Source organism: Myxine glutinosa, chromosome 1 (genome assembly GCF_964187855.1).
Source record: "Myxine glutinosa chromosome 1, kmMyxGlut1.1, whole genome shotgun sequence".
In the NCBI taxonomy this organism is placed as follows: Eukaryota; Metazoa; Chordata; class Myxini; order Myxiniformes; family Myxinidae; genus Myxine; species Myxine glutinosa.
Genome location: NC_136261.1, coordinates 432,558,455 through 432,572,790, shown reverse-complemented (window position 1 = coordinate 432,572,790; position 14,336 = coordinate 432,558,455). Strand labels below are relative to the sequence as shown.

The following is a 14,336-nucleotide window of genomic DNA, read 5'->3' as shown; positions in this document are numbered from 1 at the left end:
CTGGATGTCCCTGTTCCCAACTGTTGTTTTGCTTGTTTGATTCGCTCTCTCTCTCTCCCCATCTTGTCTCCCGCTCCCTTCAACATGTTTTATTTGATATGTTTTGCGTTTAATGTTCGCTCTTACACAAGCCCCGATCTCATATACAAAAAAAGTCAAGCTTAGGTGAGCAGGTCCTGGTGGCCTTACTTGAGAAGGATATGGAGGAGCACATCGCCCAGGAAGCTGTATATGAATGTAACATTGTGGGAGAAGGCCCAGGAGGGGAAGCAGGAGAGGTGCCGATAGCGATTGAGGACCCAAGCCTCCCCCCATCTCAAACCCTCCCTCCAACCTCCCCAAACCCCCCCCCCCCCGACCCAAGCCTCCCCCCATCTCAAACCCTCCCTCCAACCTCCCCAAACCCCCCCCCCCAACCCTCCCCCAACCCCACCTACCCACTTCCCCACCAGCCCCTGGAAAAGGCAGCACCAATAACATAGAATAGTGGGACACCATTGCCTTTGACTAAATGATGTTGTTGATTAGTCAACTAATGGCACAGGTGATAATTAAAATGCAGGAGGGACAAGGTGGCTGGCATTAGGCATGACATGCATGCAGGGCAGGTAGAGGTGAAGGTTGATATGAAGGCTATGGGCAATGAGGTAGCCACAACACTCGAGGCTGTACTGAGAGAGGTGAGTGAGCATGTGGATGGTGTCCGGAATGAGATGGGAGCAGGTGAGACTAGAATGATGGAGATAATTGGGATAAAAGAAGAGGCTAATGGACTTAAACAGGGAGTACTGTGTATGAGGATGTGGATGTGGATGAGGAAAAAGAACAGAAGAAGCAAATCAGAAGTAATACAGGATCTAAGGGCAGCTCGAGAAATGCCCTTAGATTCTGTATTTGGACTTGAACAGCAGGAAGGATGTAAAAAGAGATGTTGGCAAGTAAGAAAAGAATTTAAAATGGGACATAATGGCCGGACACAGAAGATAAAATAAATGGGTCGAAGGATTAGAGACGAAAGAACGGAACATGAAAGAAATAATGGAAGACACTAAAGTAATCTCAAGCACAAGAAGATAAGCGAGAGGGCAAAGAATGTTGAGGAGGAGATCATGGAATATGTAGAAACAATGTGTAAAGATCGGGATAACACGTCAGGTGCAGGTGGAGAGGATATGAGCGATCAAAGCGGATCACGACGAGGTGAGGCTGTGTGAACTGGAGCAAATTCATGGTGTGAAAGGGTGTGTGACGAGCTTGGGTGGAATAAAGAAGCCGGGGTTCCTTGGAGTGCCGAGCCTGAGAGTAATGGAGTGTGTGCCGTGAGCGGGCAGAGTGGAGTGCATGAACGAGGGAGGTACGGGTCGTGCATCGATTCAGACGGGGGCAACCGTTAGCTTGACTGAGGGGAGGGGTGAGGTTACTGAGCGGGAAATATTTTAAATGTTAATATGTTCTCATGCTGTGCGCGGGGGATTAAAAAGAACAGGTTTGTCATCCGTACCGGTCCAAGGGAGGGTACATTTCAAGGCACTCCTTGTCGCTGTGTGTTAACGGTCTGTGTCGGGCAAAACGCCCGTATGCAGATGATTGAAAAAAAAATTCCCAAGAAATGGTGGGTGGCTGAGTGTGCGTGGCACAAATGCTGCATCCGGCACAATTGGCAAATTCAGCTGCGGGATCTCCATGGAAAGGCTCATATCTAAAGTTGTGTGTGAACTGTTATGGAGAGACCCATGTGTGCGAATGGAGTGAGATTGACTGGAGTGGATCATGTGAATAAATGGTGTGCGTGAGATGGCTGGTGTGTGTAAGTTGTGTACGCTGGGCCATGAGGCGATTTGGGGATGTACCACATTGTGGTGAAGTGGTGTGGTTGTGGTGAAGGTTACGGGGTTGCTCATATGTGTGTGACGTATGTGGGGGTGCCGCAGCGCGAGCAGTGGATGTGGAGAACACGTCCGGGTTCCCGTCGGGAATCCGCCGAATGTGAGTGCGAACATTTAAATTCATTGGCAGGTTCCAGATGTGCCGCAGAACTTTCCCACAGAGGGGGAATTACATAGGATAGAATATTTAGAGCGGAAGCGGTTTAAAAGCTGGAACTCTAGAGCAATCGCTGCTGTTTGAATGTGTTGGGCACCCGAGAAGAAGCTGCCGACCTGTTCATGCCATGGAAGGATCACCTGCCGAGATAAATTGTCTTGCCAGGTTTGGCGATCTCAATCGGTGTCAGTCGTTACTTAACATCCCGTTAGGCTGCGAAGCTAGTTCAGAGGTCGGGGAGAGTTTGAGAAATTCCAGAAAATGTTTTAAATAATTTTTCAATCTTTATTTCATGGAAATTGAATTAAATACTTAAACACTGCTGAACACAAATCGCCGCCTTGTTATTTCCACTAACCTTTAGGTTAGCATGCTTCAATAGCGCTTAACATCCGGAATTTTTATTTTTAACAATATTTATCTTCATGATTAGTTCACCTGGAACGATTTTCCGGGGAGCTTATGTGATGGTTCGTCATCAGTCTGTCCATCCGTCCATTTTTCCGTAAACACTTGCAACTTTTTCGCCTCAACCGCTGATTGAATTGTGACGAAACTTGGCACAAATTATATTTGTTGCGTTGTCACTAAAGTTTTTCACGGCATTAAAAAATTGGGTCTTCCGGGAGTCAAAGTGGATCCACGTTTAACGCCCCCAAAATAAGAATTAGCTTTTGACTCTGAAATTACACACACTGTTTTGATGAAACTCGACCACAACCGTCATCACCTTTGATGTACCAATGTTTGTTCATGGCACGTAGAAAATCGAAGTCTAAGGGGCTCAATGGGAGGGCACCATTGAGCAAATGGTAGAATAAACCTGGGCAAGTGTGTCCAGGTTTGACCCCTCAAAATAGATGTATGCTTTATGCTCTGAAACTACATACACAATTTTGATGACACTTGACCACAACCTTCACCAACCATGCTGTACCAAAGTTTTTCATGGATTAAAAAAATCTGTCCCTTTGGGGTTGGGCAGGGGGCAGGGTCTGCCCTCCAAAATAGGTATTTGCTTTCCTCTCAGAAACTACACATCCAATTCCAATAAAATTTGACCACAACATTCTGTTCATCGCCCATGATGTACCAACGTTTTTTCCCAGCATTTACAAAAATGGGGTCTAAGGTAGTCTATGGGGGTTGGGGGGGGGGGGGGGGTGGATGGAGGTTGATTTTTCTTTTGTTTGTTTAAAGTCTTATGATGACGTTTGTATGATTGTACATACTGCCCTGGCCACCAGCATCCATTCAAATTGGTTAAAAATGCCCTGAGATGGTTTCAAATACCTTTATTCAGTGTTGTATACTGCTTTATTCTACCAGATGAGCGCCCGGGGGTATTGCCCCTCTGTTTATATTTTCATGGAAGTATACATTTCATGACATAACATGTTCTATGATCTCTCAAGATGGATCTCAGTCTCATTTCCCTCTAAACTACTGACGCTGATTTGTACACAGGTGATGTCTATCCTGTAAATGTCGAAGGCAGACAACACAACAATGATTCATCTGTCACAGAAGATTCAAAATGTGCTTCGGCAAAGAAAGGTTCAGTTGATATTGACATGACAAACGGAAGTGCTGCCTGTTTTGCAACTGGTGAGTGGAAACGTAAAAAATTCATTTTGCAGAAGAGATCTTTTGTGTTGAGAAAATATTAAATTTTTGGAAAAGTGTTAAATATTTAGCATTTTGATTTTGACAAAAATAAAAGAGAATTGTTGTGTTCTTTCTTTCTGTAGAACAATCCGGAAGTAATAAGGGACAAATAAGGTCCAGGCGCAGCTTGGCGGTGAAGAAGAAGCCTTTTTTGAAGAAAAAATCACGAAATCAAGACTCGCTTCCTCTAAAATACAAGTGCATGTCTGGGCCTCACAACACCAAGATGAATATTAAATTGAACAAACACAAAAAGGTTGTAGAAAGGGGAATACGTTATAAGTGTAATGTGTGCAGAATGGATTTTGCTTCAACGAATAACATCAAAATACACATGTGGATTCATACAGGAAAACACCCCCACAAGTGCTCTGTCTGTGATAAAGGTTTCTCTAGTAACAGCCATTTGAAAAGACATATGAAGATCCATACAGGAGAGCGACCTCACAAATACTCGATATGTGATAAAGGTTTTCCTCAAAAAGGCAATTTGAAATCACATATGAAGATCCATACAGGAGAGCATCCTCACAAATGCTCGATATGTGATAAAGGTTTCCCTCAAAAAGGCAATTTGAAATCACATATGAGGATCCATACAGGAGAGCAACCTTACAAATGTTCGATATGTGATAAAGGTTTCCCTCACAACGTCAGCTTCAAATCACATATGATGGTCCATACAGGAGAGCGACCTTACAAATGTTCGATATGTGATAAAGGTTTCCCTAAAAAAGGCCATTTGAAATTACATATGAGGATCCATACAGGAGAGCGACCACACAAATGCTCGATATGTGATAAAGGTTTCCCTCAAAAAGGCAATTTGAAATCACATATGAGGATCCATACAGGAGAGCGACCTTACAAATGTTCGATATGTGACAAAGGTTTCTCTCACAACGTCAGCTTCAAATCACATATGATTGTCCATACAGGAGAGCGACCCCACAAATGCTCGATATGTGATAAAGGTTTCTCTCGAAAAGACAGTTTGAAATTACATATGAGGATCCATACAGGAGAGCAACCTTACAAATGCTCGATATGTGATAAAGGTTTCTCTCATAGCAGCAGTTTGAAATTACATATGAAGATCCATACAGGAGAGCAACCTAACAAATGCTTGATATGTGACAAAGGTTTCTCTCAAAACAGCAGTTTGAAATTACATATGAGGATCCATACAGGAGAGCAACCTAACAAATGCTCGATATGTGATAAAGGTTTCTCTCGAAACGGCCATTTAAAATTACATATGAGGATCCATACAGGAGAGCGACCTTACAAATGCTCGATATGTGATAAAGGTTTCTCTCGAAAAGACAGTTTGAAATTACATATGAGGATCCATACAGGAGAGCAACCTTACAAATGCTCGATATGTGATAAAGGTTTCTCTCATAGCAGCAGTTTTAAATTACATATGAGGATCCATACAGGAGAGCAACCTTACAAATGCTCGATATGTGATAAAGGTTTCTCTCATAGCAGCAGTTTTAAATTACATTTGAGGATCCATACAGGAGAGCTGAAATCTCTAATACCAGGATATGAAAAATGAGATGAAGAGGATTTGGAAATTGAAGAAATCTGAAATTGTACCAGTGATAGTCAGAGCAACAGGGAATCCAGATGATCAAGAAAATCCCAAAGAAGTACTTATAAAGCATTCCGGGGAATATCATGACAAATAATCTACAGGTGGAAGCTGTCAGAGGTTCAGTGAGGATTCTGAAATGAGCCCTTGGACCAAAGCTATGAGAACGAAGTTTCACAAACTGGTTAATGAAAAAGAATCCTTTCCCGAAAAAGGAGGTGGAGATTTTGATTTCTGGGAGAACTTCCTTCCACCTTCTAAATAAAACCGGTCTGTGAAGATAACAACCAATGAGAGCATCCGTACAAATAGACCATGGGCCGAGTCCACTAATTCTGATTGGTTTTCGAATTCCGTGGTCTACGATGAGAAGTATCTGCATATGTTCTTGATATGTTTAATAAGTGTATATGAACCATTAATGAAATGTTCCCATGTTCGAAATTTGCACATTAATGAGCAACGGCCAAAAACAAAGAGGAAGTTAAACTCCGTTGGTGAGGACCTCCTTTTCCCTAGCAACGGTTGCATAGATGCTTCTAAATCGAGATTTTGAGCATTGCAATCCTCTGATCATGCAAATGTATGATTTTGCAAATCATCTGATGTTATCAGATATTATTTTGTGGATTATTTCAGATACATAATTCCTATTGGTGTCCGTTGCTATGGTAAAAATATCCCTAGCAACCAATATTTCACAAACTGCTTATATGCATCAATTGATTCACTAAAAGTATAAATCTGCCATGGAAATTCGACTAGCCAGGCTCGAGACATACTGGTATACTTTGGGGACTCGTGATCCCACCCCACATCCCTATATTTATAACTTGGAACACAAAAATGAAGCATTAAAGAAACACATATTTCAAAAAAACCAAAATAATTATCACACATATACTTTAATGGGTATTTATATTTGTGTAGTATCCCCATACTACCTTTCTCTATTTTTGTCATCTTGAGATATATAGACACACAGACACACAAAAACACACATACTTTTACACACATGACACGTGCACATCCATATCATTCTTTTTATATTCCAAAGGATCCTCATTCACTCTTCTTTTTTGTAAATATTTCCTGTTTCCTTCCCCTTTCTCTCCATTTAACACACACGCACACACACACACCCACACACACACACACACACCCTCACATATGCACACCCATGCAGACACACACACACACACACACTCATTTTCAAAGTCACATTTTTCAAAATCATAATTCATCCTCTCTCTCTTTGACTCTCTCCCTCCCCCCCCCGCCCCCCCCTCCGCCTCTCTCTCTCACTCTCTCTAAAGCTGTGTGCATCCCTATCTGAAACAGCACTAAATAATGGCAAAAGCCACTCAAACAAACCATTTATGTTCAGATTATAAACGGCTCATGTGTTTCACATCTTCTCTTTGACATGCATATGATGTTGCGTATAACTAGTCTTGATGTAAACAAGTTTGTATGAGGATATCATAGTTTGAATCATTACACAAACATCCAAATCCTCCAGTTCCTCTGACTATCGGCAAGTTCGTGCACATTAAGTACTGCACATATAATTTGGTTCAATAATAAATGGAAAAGGATAGATATTGTACTTGGCATGCATATTGATTGTAATTTTTCATATGAAAATCTGTCCTTACAGGACAAAAGTTCACATTCTTAAACTACATTCGTTTTGTTTTACCCCGCAGTATAAACTGTTCTCGGTGAAAAGAAAACATAGATATAATCTTTTAACTTTGGAATGAAATGCATAATTTCCCAGTCTTACATTCATCTGAAATACAAGATTTTGTATCAATTAATCTTTCATTTTCAAATGGAAATGACCCCATTCTATAGAAAGTGGCAAAACCTTTGTTGTTAAATGAAGAAAAAAGAACCAAAACGCAGAGATTTTTGTTGATACAATAACATAATGCATTCCTGTCAATCACATTTGTGCATTCAGTAGCAAAACATGAAAATAAATTAATGACTAATAGACTCAAGTGACAAAAACCCAGAGTACAAGGAAATAATGAAGCATCTTCATCTGATTCTAGAGTGTCAATTTCTCCCTCAATCTCTGTCAAGTCAGGAACAGACGCCTGATTTGCACAGTCTTTAAATGAACACAAATCAGAACAGGGAAGCTTGTTGAGCAAACACGAGCACCACCCTCGAGTACATTGTGTCTTCTTGCAAGAGCAATGGGCAAGTTCCATTACACTTGAGGGTGCTGGGGGAAGACCCATCCAGTCTATGGTGAGCAAACCATCATCAATATCCCAACCATTGTTCTTTGGTGATGATATTTCTGGTTTGCTGATAAGGCACATTTTGTGAATGGCTGCTTGGGAGTTTGCTCGCTATATGTGCTTGTGCATGAAATCTCTGTTTGGAGGCAAGCTTTTCTCTCCACAGCCCCAGTCTTGAACATTCTGCATCTTGCTTCATTTACATCATGACAGCCCTTCTGCCCATAGAGTTCACAGGTGTATGCTTCGATGTCTTCATGCAAGGATGGCGGTACTGTAAACGTCATGCCAAGCTTTTCAAACGTGGATCAGTGGTCTTTACTTGATGTCAAGATCTTTGCAGATTTTGGTTTACTATTACAATACAAAGCACTCACTGTGTCGCATCCAGTAAAACAATGAAATCCTATTTACGCAGAACAAACTTCTTTCCCGAAATGGTCAAATATGCAACGGACAACAATTGTGTGTGTATTACTTCCTCTGCCTGTGTGGAAGTAGAACTCTGCATCCATGTCCTTGCAAAATGCCACACATAGTTCAAAGATATCGGTGTCTGGACTGATGATGATGATGATGATGATGATGATGATGATGTGATCACTGTTACTTGCAGCGTACAAAGAGTGAAGTAGAAGTCTCATATCAGCTTCTTCTTGTGTTGAGAACAGACTTGGGATTGGTTAAAAACTTCCACATCATTGCCACGCATTCGAATAGAATGATACGCAATGCCTTGTCCAACAATAATTGTGATGTCATCAATCAGCTTCCCAGTCTTGCACCACTGTTTGAACAGAAACTGGAGCAGATTTTCCTTGTTGTCACCACAAGATCAAAACTTGGACCATTGTTTTGGAGTCCTCTGATCAGGAGGAAATATTTCAGTGATCTGAGTCCCTCCCTCTGCTCGTCTTCCTCTTTCAGCATTCTTTATGCTGCTCGGCATGTATCTGTCCAGAAGAAAGAGCACAACTCTGGACTTGTTCATCTTTGCCTGTTTCACAAGGACTTTGAACATTTCATCAGCAAACTGTCCAAATGTTGCCTGTGGTTTGACGACTCTGATGAGTGCCATCGAATCCCATACCCACATTGAGCCAAATTGGATCTCTTCAACTGTGGGTGATGATCAACTGATCCTCCAGGAAGCGCATGAGTTTGGCTTTGTTGGTTTTCACAAGAGAGCCGCCATGGTTTGCCAGTGGTGCAGGCAATGGACCCAATGAATGAACCAGCATCTCTTTGATGTCGACCTTTCTCACTGAACTAACAACAATCAGCCTTGCGGACAGATCCCGGTAAGCTGTCAAGGCGATTTCTTTGCCCTTCACTTTTGTTATGGTGGACTTAGCTGTATACTTGAAAGTCTTCAGCTCCATCTTCTTCATGGTGTCATGAAAACCAATATCATTTGATTGAAGTCTCTTCTGGCAGAATGTTGTGAGGGCAATTTCGCCTTTTTCCTTAGCATCACGAAGGTCTGCAGCGACAGGTCTGATGAAAGCTGACCTGATTTTATGTGATACAGCTTGTCTCGTTCTAGTGAAGGATCAAAAGGGTTGACCATATTTTGAATTGTATCCATGATGTTCTGAATGTCCTTCTCATCATGCTCTATTCGTGTTCTGTCTAAGTCAACACGGGCCCTACATGGTGTCCCGACCAGCCATCCCCTGACACTCTCTCGTAATGGCAGCTCTTTCACGTTTTGATAATGTCTATCTGTGCACTGCACCCTTCTTGAGTGTGAATCCAGTCAGTCCTCCTTTTGTCTTGGAGTCTCGGTTTGCAGTTTGCTCAATTACTTTGTCACAAGCAATGTGAGAAAATCCATGCTTCTGTTGTCTCTGTACAACAAAATTCCCATCTTGAAACTCTGCATCGATGTCAGGGTGACTCTCCCTCAAGCAGCACATCTCAAGCCAATACCATATCAGATACCTTGCATTCTTGATTCTGTCATACGAAGAGAACCAAGGTAGAATAGCACGGATGCTCGACAGGTGAGGATTCCAACCTTGTAGCCCTGATAAATATGAGCAAGTCTTCAACCATCCGAATATATCTGCTCCTGAAGTTGAACATCTCATTATTCAGGTTGTCCATGATGAAGATCTCATTGCCACTGACAAGCAGCTGGAATTTCTTTGAGTTGACAAGGTCGTCAAAGTCTTCACCCAAATAATCCTGCACAATGCACAAGGTCTACCAGTAAACCTCTTCTGGTGAAATGCCACAATGAAAACTCTCTGCTGACTTTCACTCTTGAATTCCTCTTTTTCCGCCTCTAGAACAAACATCCGCAGTCTCTTCAATCCCACTCCTCCCTCCAGGTCTTTAAAGCAGATGTTCACCACCATATCATATTTTCCCCATCCAAAACATTGATCTTTTCTGCCCATGTTAATCCACCTTAAAGCTACCTCCTTCAAATTCCGATTTCTTTCCTGAATAAAACTACCCTGTCATGTCCATCTTGTTTATCCCGCATACCCCACTCAACCATCTCTCTTCCACAGATCTCCCGACGTCCCTGTTCCCAGCTGTTGTACTGCCCTCTCTCTCCCCATGTTGTCCCCCTGCCTCCATTATTATATGTTCCACGTGTTAGCTCTCATCGGAGCCAAGACTACGCATGCAAAAAAAAAGTTTCACTGTCTCCTCTTCTGGCCAGTACTGTTCTTGGTCAGTTTCTCAGTGTGGGTGTTTTGACTGCAATTTGTTATTATATATTTGTTGTTCTTCCAGGAAGAATTTGAGTATGGTGACGGCCTGCATGGAAACTGGTCCCTCCACCCGATTTGCACGGTCTGGTTGACTGTTTGTATTTGTGATCAGCTCAGTTCTGGAAATAAAGAAATGAATGACTCCGGTGGCACCACTATATCGTCAGACTTGGCTTTGTTCTCAACCATCATCTCTGAAATTAGGCTGAGGAAAATTATTGGGTCTGTCACCAGTTCCTTTCAGACCAAAGAGGGACTAAAATGGATCCTTCTATGCCACCGTTTTTAAGCTTGAACTCTGCTTCAAACCATCCTTCAAATGTCACATCCTTATCGTCTGTTTGCCGTGTCGCGAGCAAGGCCTTTGCCGCGTCGTGAATGATTTGAAATCGAAGTTAAGTGATTGTTCCCATTTGTATTTTCATTAAAACTGTATTTATTTATGGTGTTGTACGTATATTGTGTCCCGACGAAGATTTTTCGGTGCAAATCTTTCCTACCTGTATTGAAAATCGTGTTAATTCGTGTCGTGTCTTGAGGCCTTGTACAGTGTGCACTGTACAACCTTGAGGCTTTGTTTTTCTCTCAGCGGTCCGTCGTTTGTGATCCAATAACTTTCGTTCTCTGTATTCCCAGTCTTTTCACCCATAGCCTACTTCCTTGTGCAAATCTCAACTCAAAAAAAAAATTAAAAAAAATTCCCTTCTCTGTTCTCATTCGTTTATTCATTCTTATTCGTTCGTTCGTTCTTCGACCACGTGTTTCTCCCCCATTTCCCCAGATAGTTTTTCACTCATTATTCATTAACCTTCAATGTTTACACTTTCCCCTCAAGTTATGTATTCCGTCATATTTTATAACACCTTTTTCTTCTTCTTCTTTAAAAGGCTGCTTTCGACTTGCTCACCAAATCAATTCATCCCAAAAAAAATATCCATCTCCTATAGTGCCTTTTTTCTACATTCCCTAAACTCTCCTGCACTCCATCCTCCATCCAGCGTCCTTAAACGTATTTTTAACTCGAAGGTCACAAGAAACTCATTTTGCAATAAATGTTCGTTTCCCATAAATCGTACACTTTCAAAAATCCAATCTCACCCCTCCCCTCCAAATCTTCCCCATAACCCCTCCCCTCCAAATCTTCCCCATCAGCCCTCCCCTCCAAATCTTCCCCATCACCCATCCCTTTCAAATCTCCCCCCTTGCCCCCTCCCTCCTAAACTACCCCCTCACCCCTCCCCGCCAAGACGCCCCCTCGCCCCTCCCCTCCTAGACTCCTGCCTCACCCCTCCCCTCCAAATCTCCCCCATATCCCATCCCTTTCAAATCCCTCCCCTTGTCCCTTCCCTCCCAAACTCCCCCCTCACCCCTCCCCTTCAAATCTCCCCACCCTCATTGCTTCTCAATTTCCCCCCTCTCACTCCCCCTCCTCAAAACGTCCTCCCCGCTTCTTCCCCCTTCAAACTCTCACCTCCATCTCCCCCAACCTTCTGCCTCGCTCTTCCCCCTCCTCAAATAACACCTCATTGTGGCTCACCCAATCACCATCAAAGCTTTTGTCCGCCCCATCCTTCCCTTTCTCCGAGCTATTCTGAAATCTCTGACACACCTTCAACAGCTCTCCCTACCTCTTCCACCTCTTCCACATCTTACCCTACCCCTCCTCCCCCCTGTTCTGTATCTGATGCTCCCCCTTCCTCTTCATTAACGGTATGAACCTCAAACATCCGGGGCCTTCGTTCAAACTTAACTGATCTCTCCATACAGGTTGCTTCTGTCAAACCAGACGTGATCTGCTTAACAGAAACTTTCCTCCCTTATGATGTCTCTGATTCCATAGTATCTCTCCCGGGCTACTCTCTCCTCCGGTATGATAGACCTGAGCCTCGTCCTGGAGGCGGCGTTGCTATCTTAATCAAAAACTCTCTTCCTCACTCGCCCTGCACTGCACTCTCTCCACCTCACCCCCAGGAATACCTCTGGCTACGGCTTCCCCTTCGCTCCCACCTCTTGTTCATATGTGTGTTGTACCGTCCACCAAACAGTGATGACTCCATCTACATCTCGCTGTCTGATGATATGGACCAACTTCTATCTACTCATCCCAACTCTCTCTTCCTCATATGTGGTGATTTCAACTGTCATCATGCCAGTTGGCTGGGTGTGGGTACCTCTCTCACCAGCCATGGCTCCTCAGCAAAGGACTTCTGCGACTCACTGGGACTGACACAATCTGTCAATTTCCCGACCCGGATCTCAGTCAACGGAACATCTTCTCTTCTGGACTTGGTTATGACTAACTTCCCTGAAAATGTCTGCTGCTCTTCTTCTGCTCCGATCGGATCATCTGATCATGTCCTTGTTAAAGTGGACATCTCTGACCATCCTCAGGGAGCCTGCTCAGCGTCGACGAGTCTGGCATTTCACTCAGGCCAACTGGCACGGTCTTCAAGCAGCCATCAATCATCTGGACTGGTCTCCCATCTCTACCACCTCTGACATCAACTCATCCTGGGAATTCTTCCAAAGTAAATTGCTCTCTCTCATGCACAGATTTATCCCATCTCGTCTTCAGTTGTCATACCCTTCCTCCCATCCATGGTACACGGAATCTTGTGGTGAGGCTGTTGCCCAGAAACAACTTGCCTTCGTCTCCTGGAAAGCAAATCCAACGGAAGGAAATCTCATTTCCTTTCACAAAGCCCGAAACAAGTGTGTGTCCACCCTCAGGAGAGCCAGGAAACAATATCTCTCCGTTCTCAAGACCGAACTCTCTTATCTGTCTCCCTCTTCCAAACCCTGGTGGCGTCTGCTCAAATCCGTTTCTGGTGTTTGTTCCCCCTCCATCCCCTCCCTTACCTCAAACGGCTACACAGCTGACTCCGCACGTGCAAAAGCTGAATGCCTCAACTCTGTGTTTGCCTCTAAATCTTGTGTCCCAAACCCATCCCTCTCTGTACCCACCATACCCAGTCGTACCCTGCTGCTCCTGGACTCCGTGTCCTTTCCTCCTGACAAGGTGGAAAAGTTTCTGTCAACCCTCGACTCTGATTCTGCAACTGGACCCGACGGCATCAGCCCACGGGTCCTAAAATCCTGCTCTGCTGCTCTATCTCACCCTCTCTCTGTTCTCTTCACCCTCTCTTTTGCTCAAGGTCAACTGCCATCTGCTTGGAAATCAGCCAACATCACCGCTTTGCACAAAAAAGGTGCAAAAACAGATCCTAGCAACTACAGACCAATCGGCCTTCTCCCAATTATCAGCAAAGTCATGGAATCCATCATTGCTTCGGATATGAAATCTTTCCTCTTCTCCAATGGCTTGATCTCTGATCATCAATTTGGTTTCAGACCAGGTCACTCTACTCTGGACATGCTGCTTCTGCTGTCTCAACAATGGATGGAGGTCCTCAATGCCAAACAGGAAATTAGAGCTGTCTCCCTCGACATATCACGTGCCTTCGACACGGTCTGGCACACCGCTCTGCTCACCAAACTCTCCTCCTTTGGTATCCATGGAAATCTCCACGCATGGCTGGCGGACTTCCTCTCTAGTCGTCGTCAACGTGTGGCCCTGAATGGGTTTCTCTCATCTCCTCTTCCTGTTCAGGCTGGAGTTCCCCAAGGCAGTGTTCTGGGCCCCGTGCTTTTTCTGGTCTTCATCAATGATCTCTCTGACTTTCTCGAAAATCCTCTCTATCTCTTTGCTGATGACTCCACTCTCTGCCGCTCCATTCCTCTTCCCTCAGATCGGCAGTCTGCTGCCTCCTCACTCTCTGAAGACCTGGACAAAATCACAGACTGGTCAAACAAGTGGAACATGTCTTTCAATCCTGACAAATCTCACACTCTTACTATGTCTCTCCGAAAAGATCGACTGGACAACCCTCCCATCTACTTTCTCAACAATCCTCTCCAAGAAGTTCTGTCGCTCAAGATTTTGGGTCTCACTATCTGCCATGATCTTTCTTGGGAAAACCACATTTCCAAGCTGGCCTCCAAAGCCAGTCGCCGACTGGGCATCCTCCGTCGTGCGAA

At 43.8% G+C, this 14,336-nt stretch overlaps 1 protein-coding gene across 1 annotated transcript in view; it reads left to right on the top strand.

Moving 5' to 3' along the window:
• Window positions 1–8,668, top strand: part of LOC144888359 (uncharacterized) — a 77,159-nt gene extending 68,491 nt beyond the window's left edge. The window contains exons 5-7 of the mRNA XM_078766056.1: window positions 4,541–4,663; window positions 4,964–5,157; window positions 8,497–8,668. Coding sequence (XP_078622182.1) covers window positions 4,541–4,663; window positions 4,964–5,157; window positions 8,497–8,668 — 489 coding nt within the window. The remainder of the gene's footprint in view (window positions 1–4,540; window positions 4,664–4,963; window positions 5,158–8,496) is intronic.
• Window positions 8,669–14,336: the final 5,668 nt, after the last annotated feature.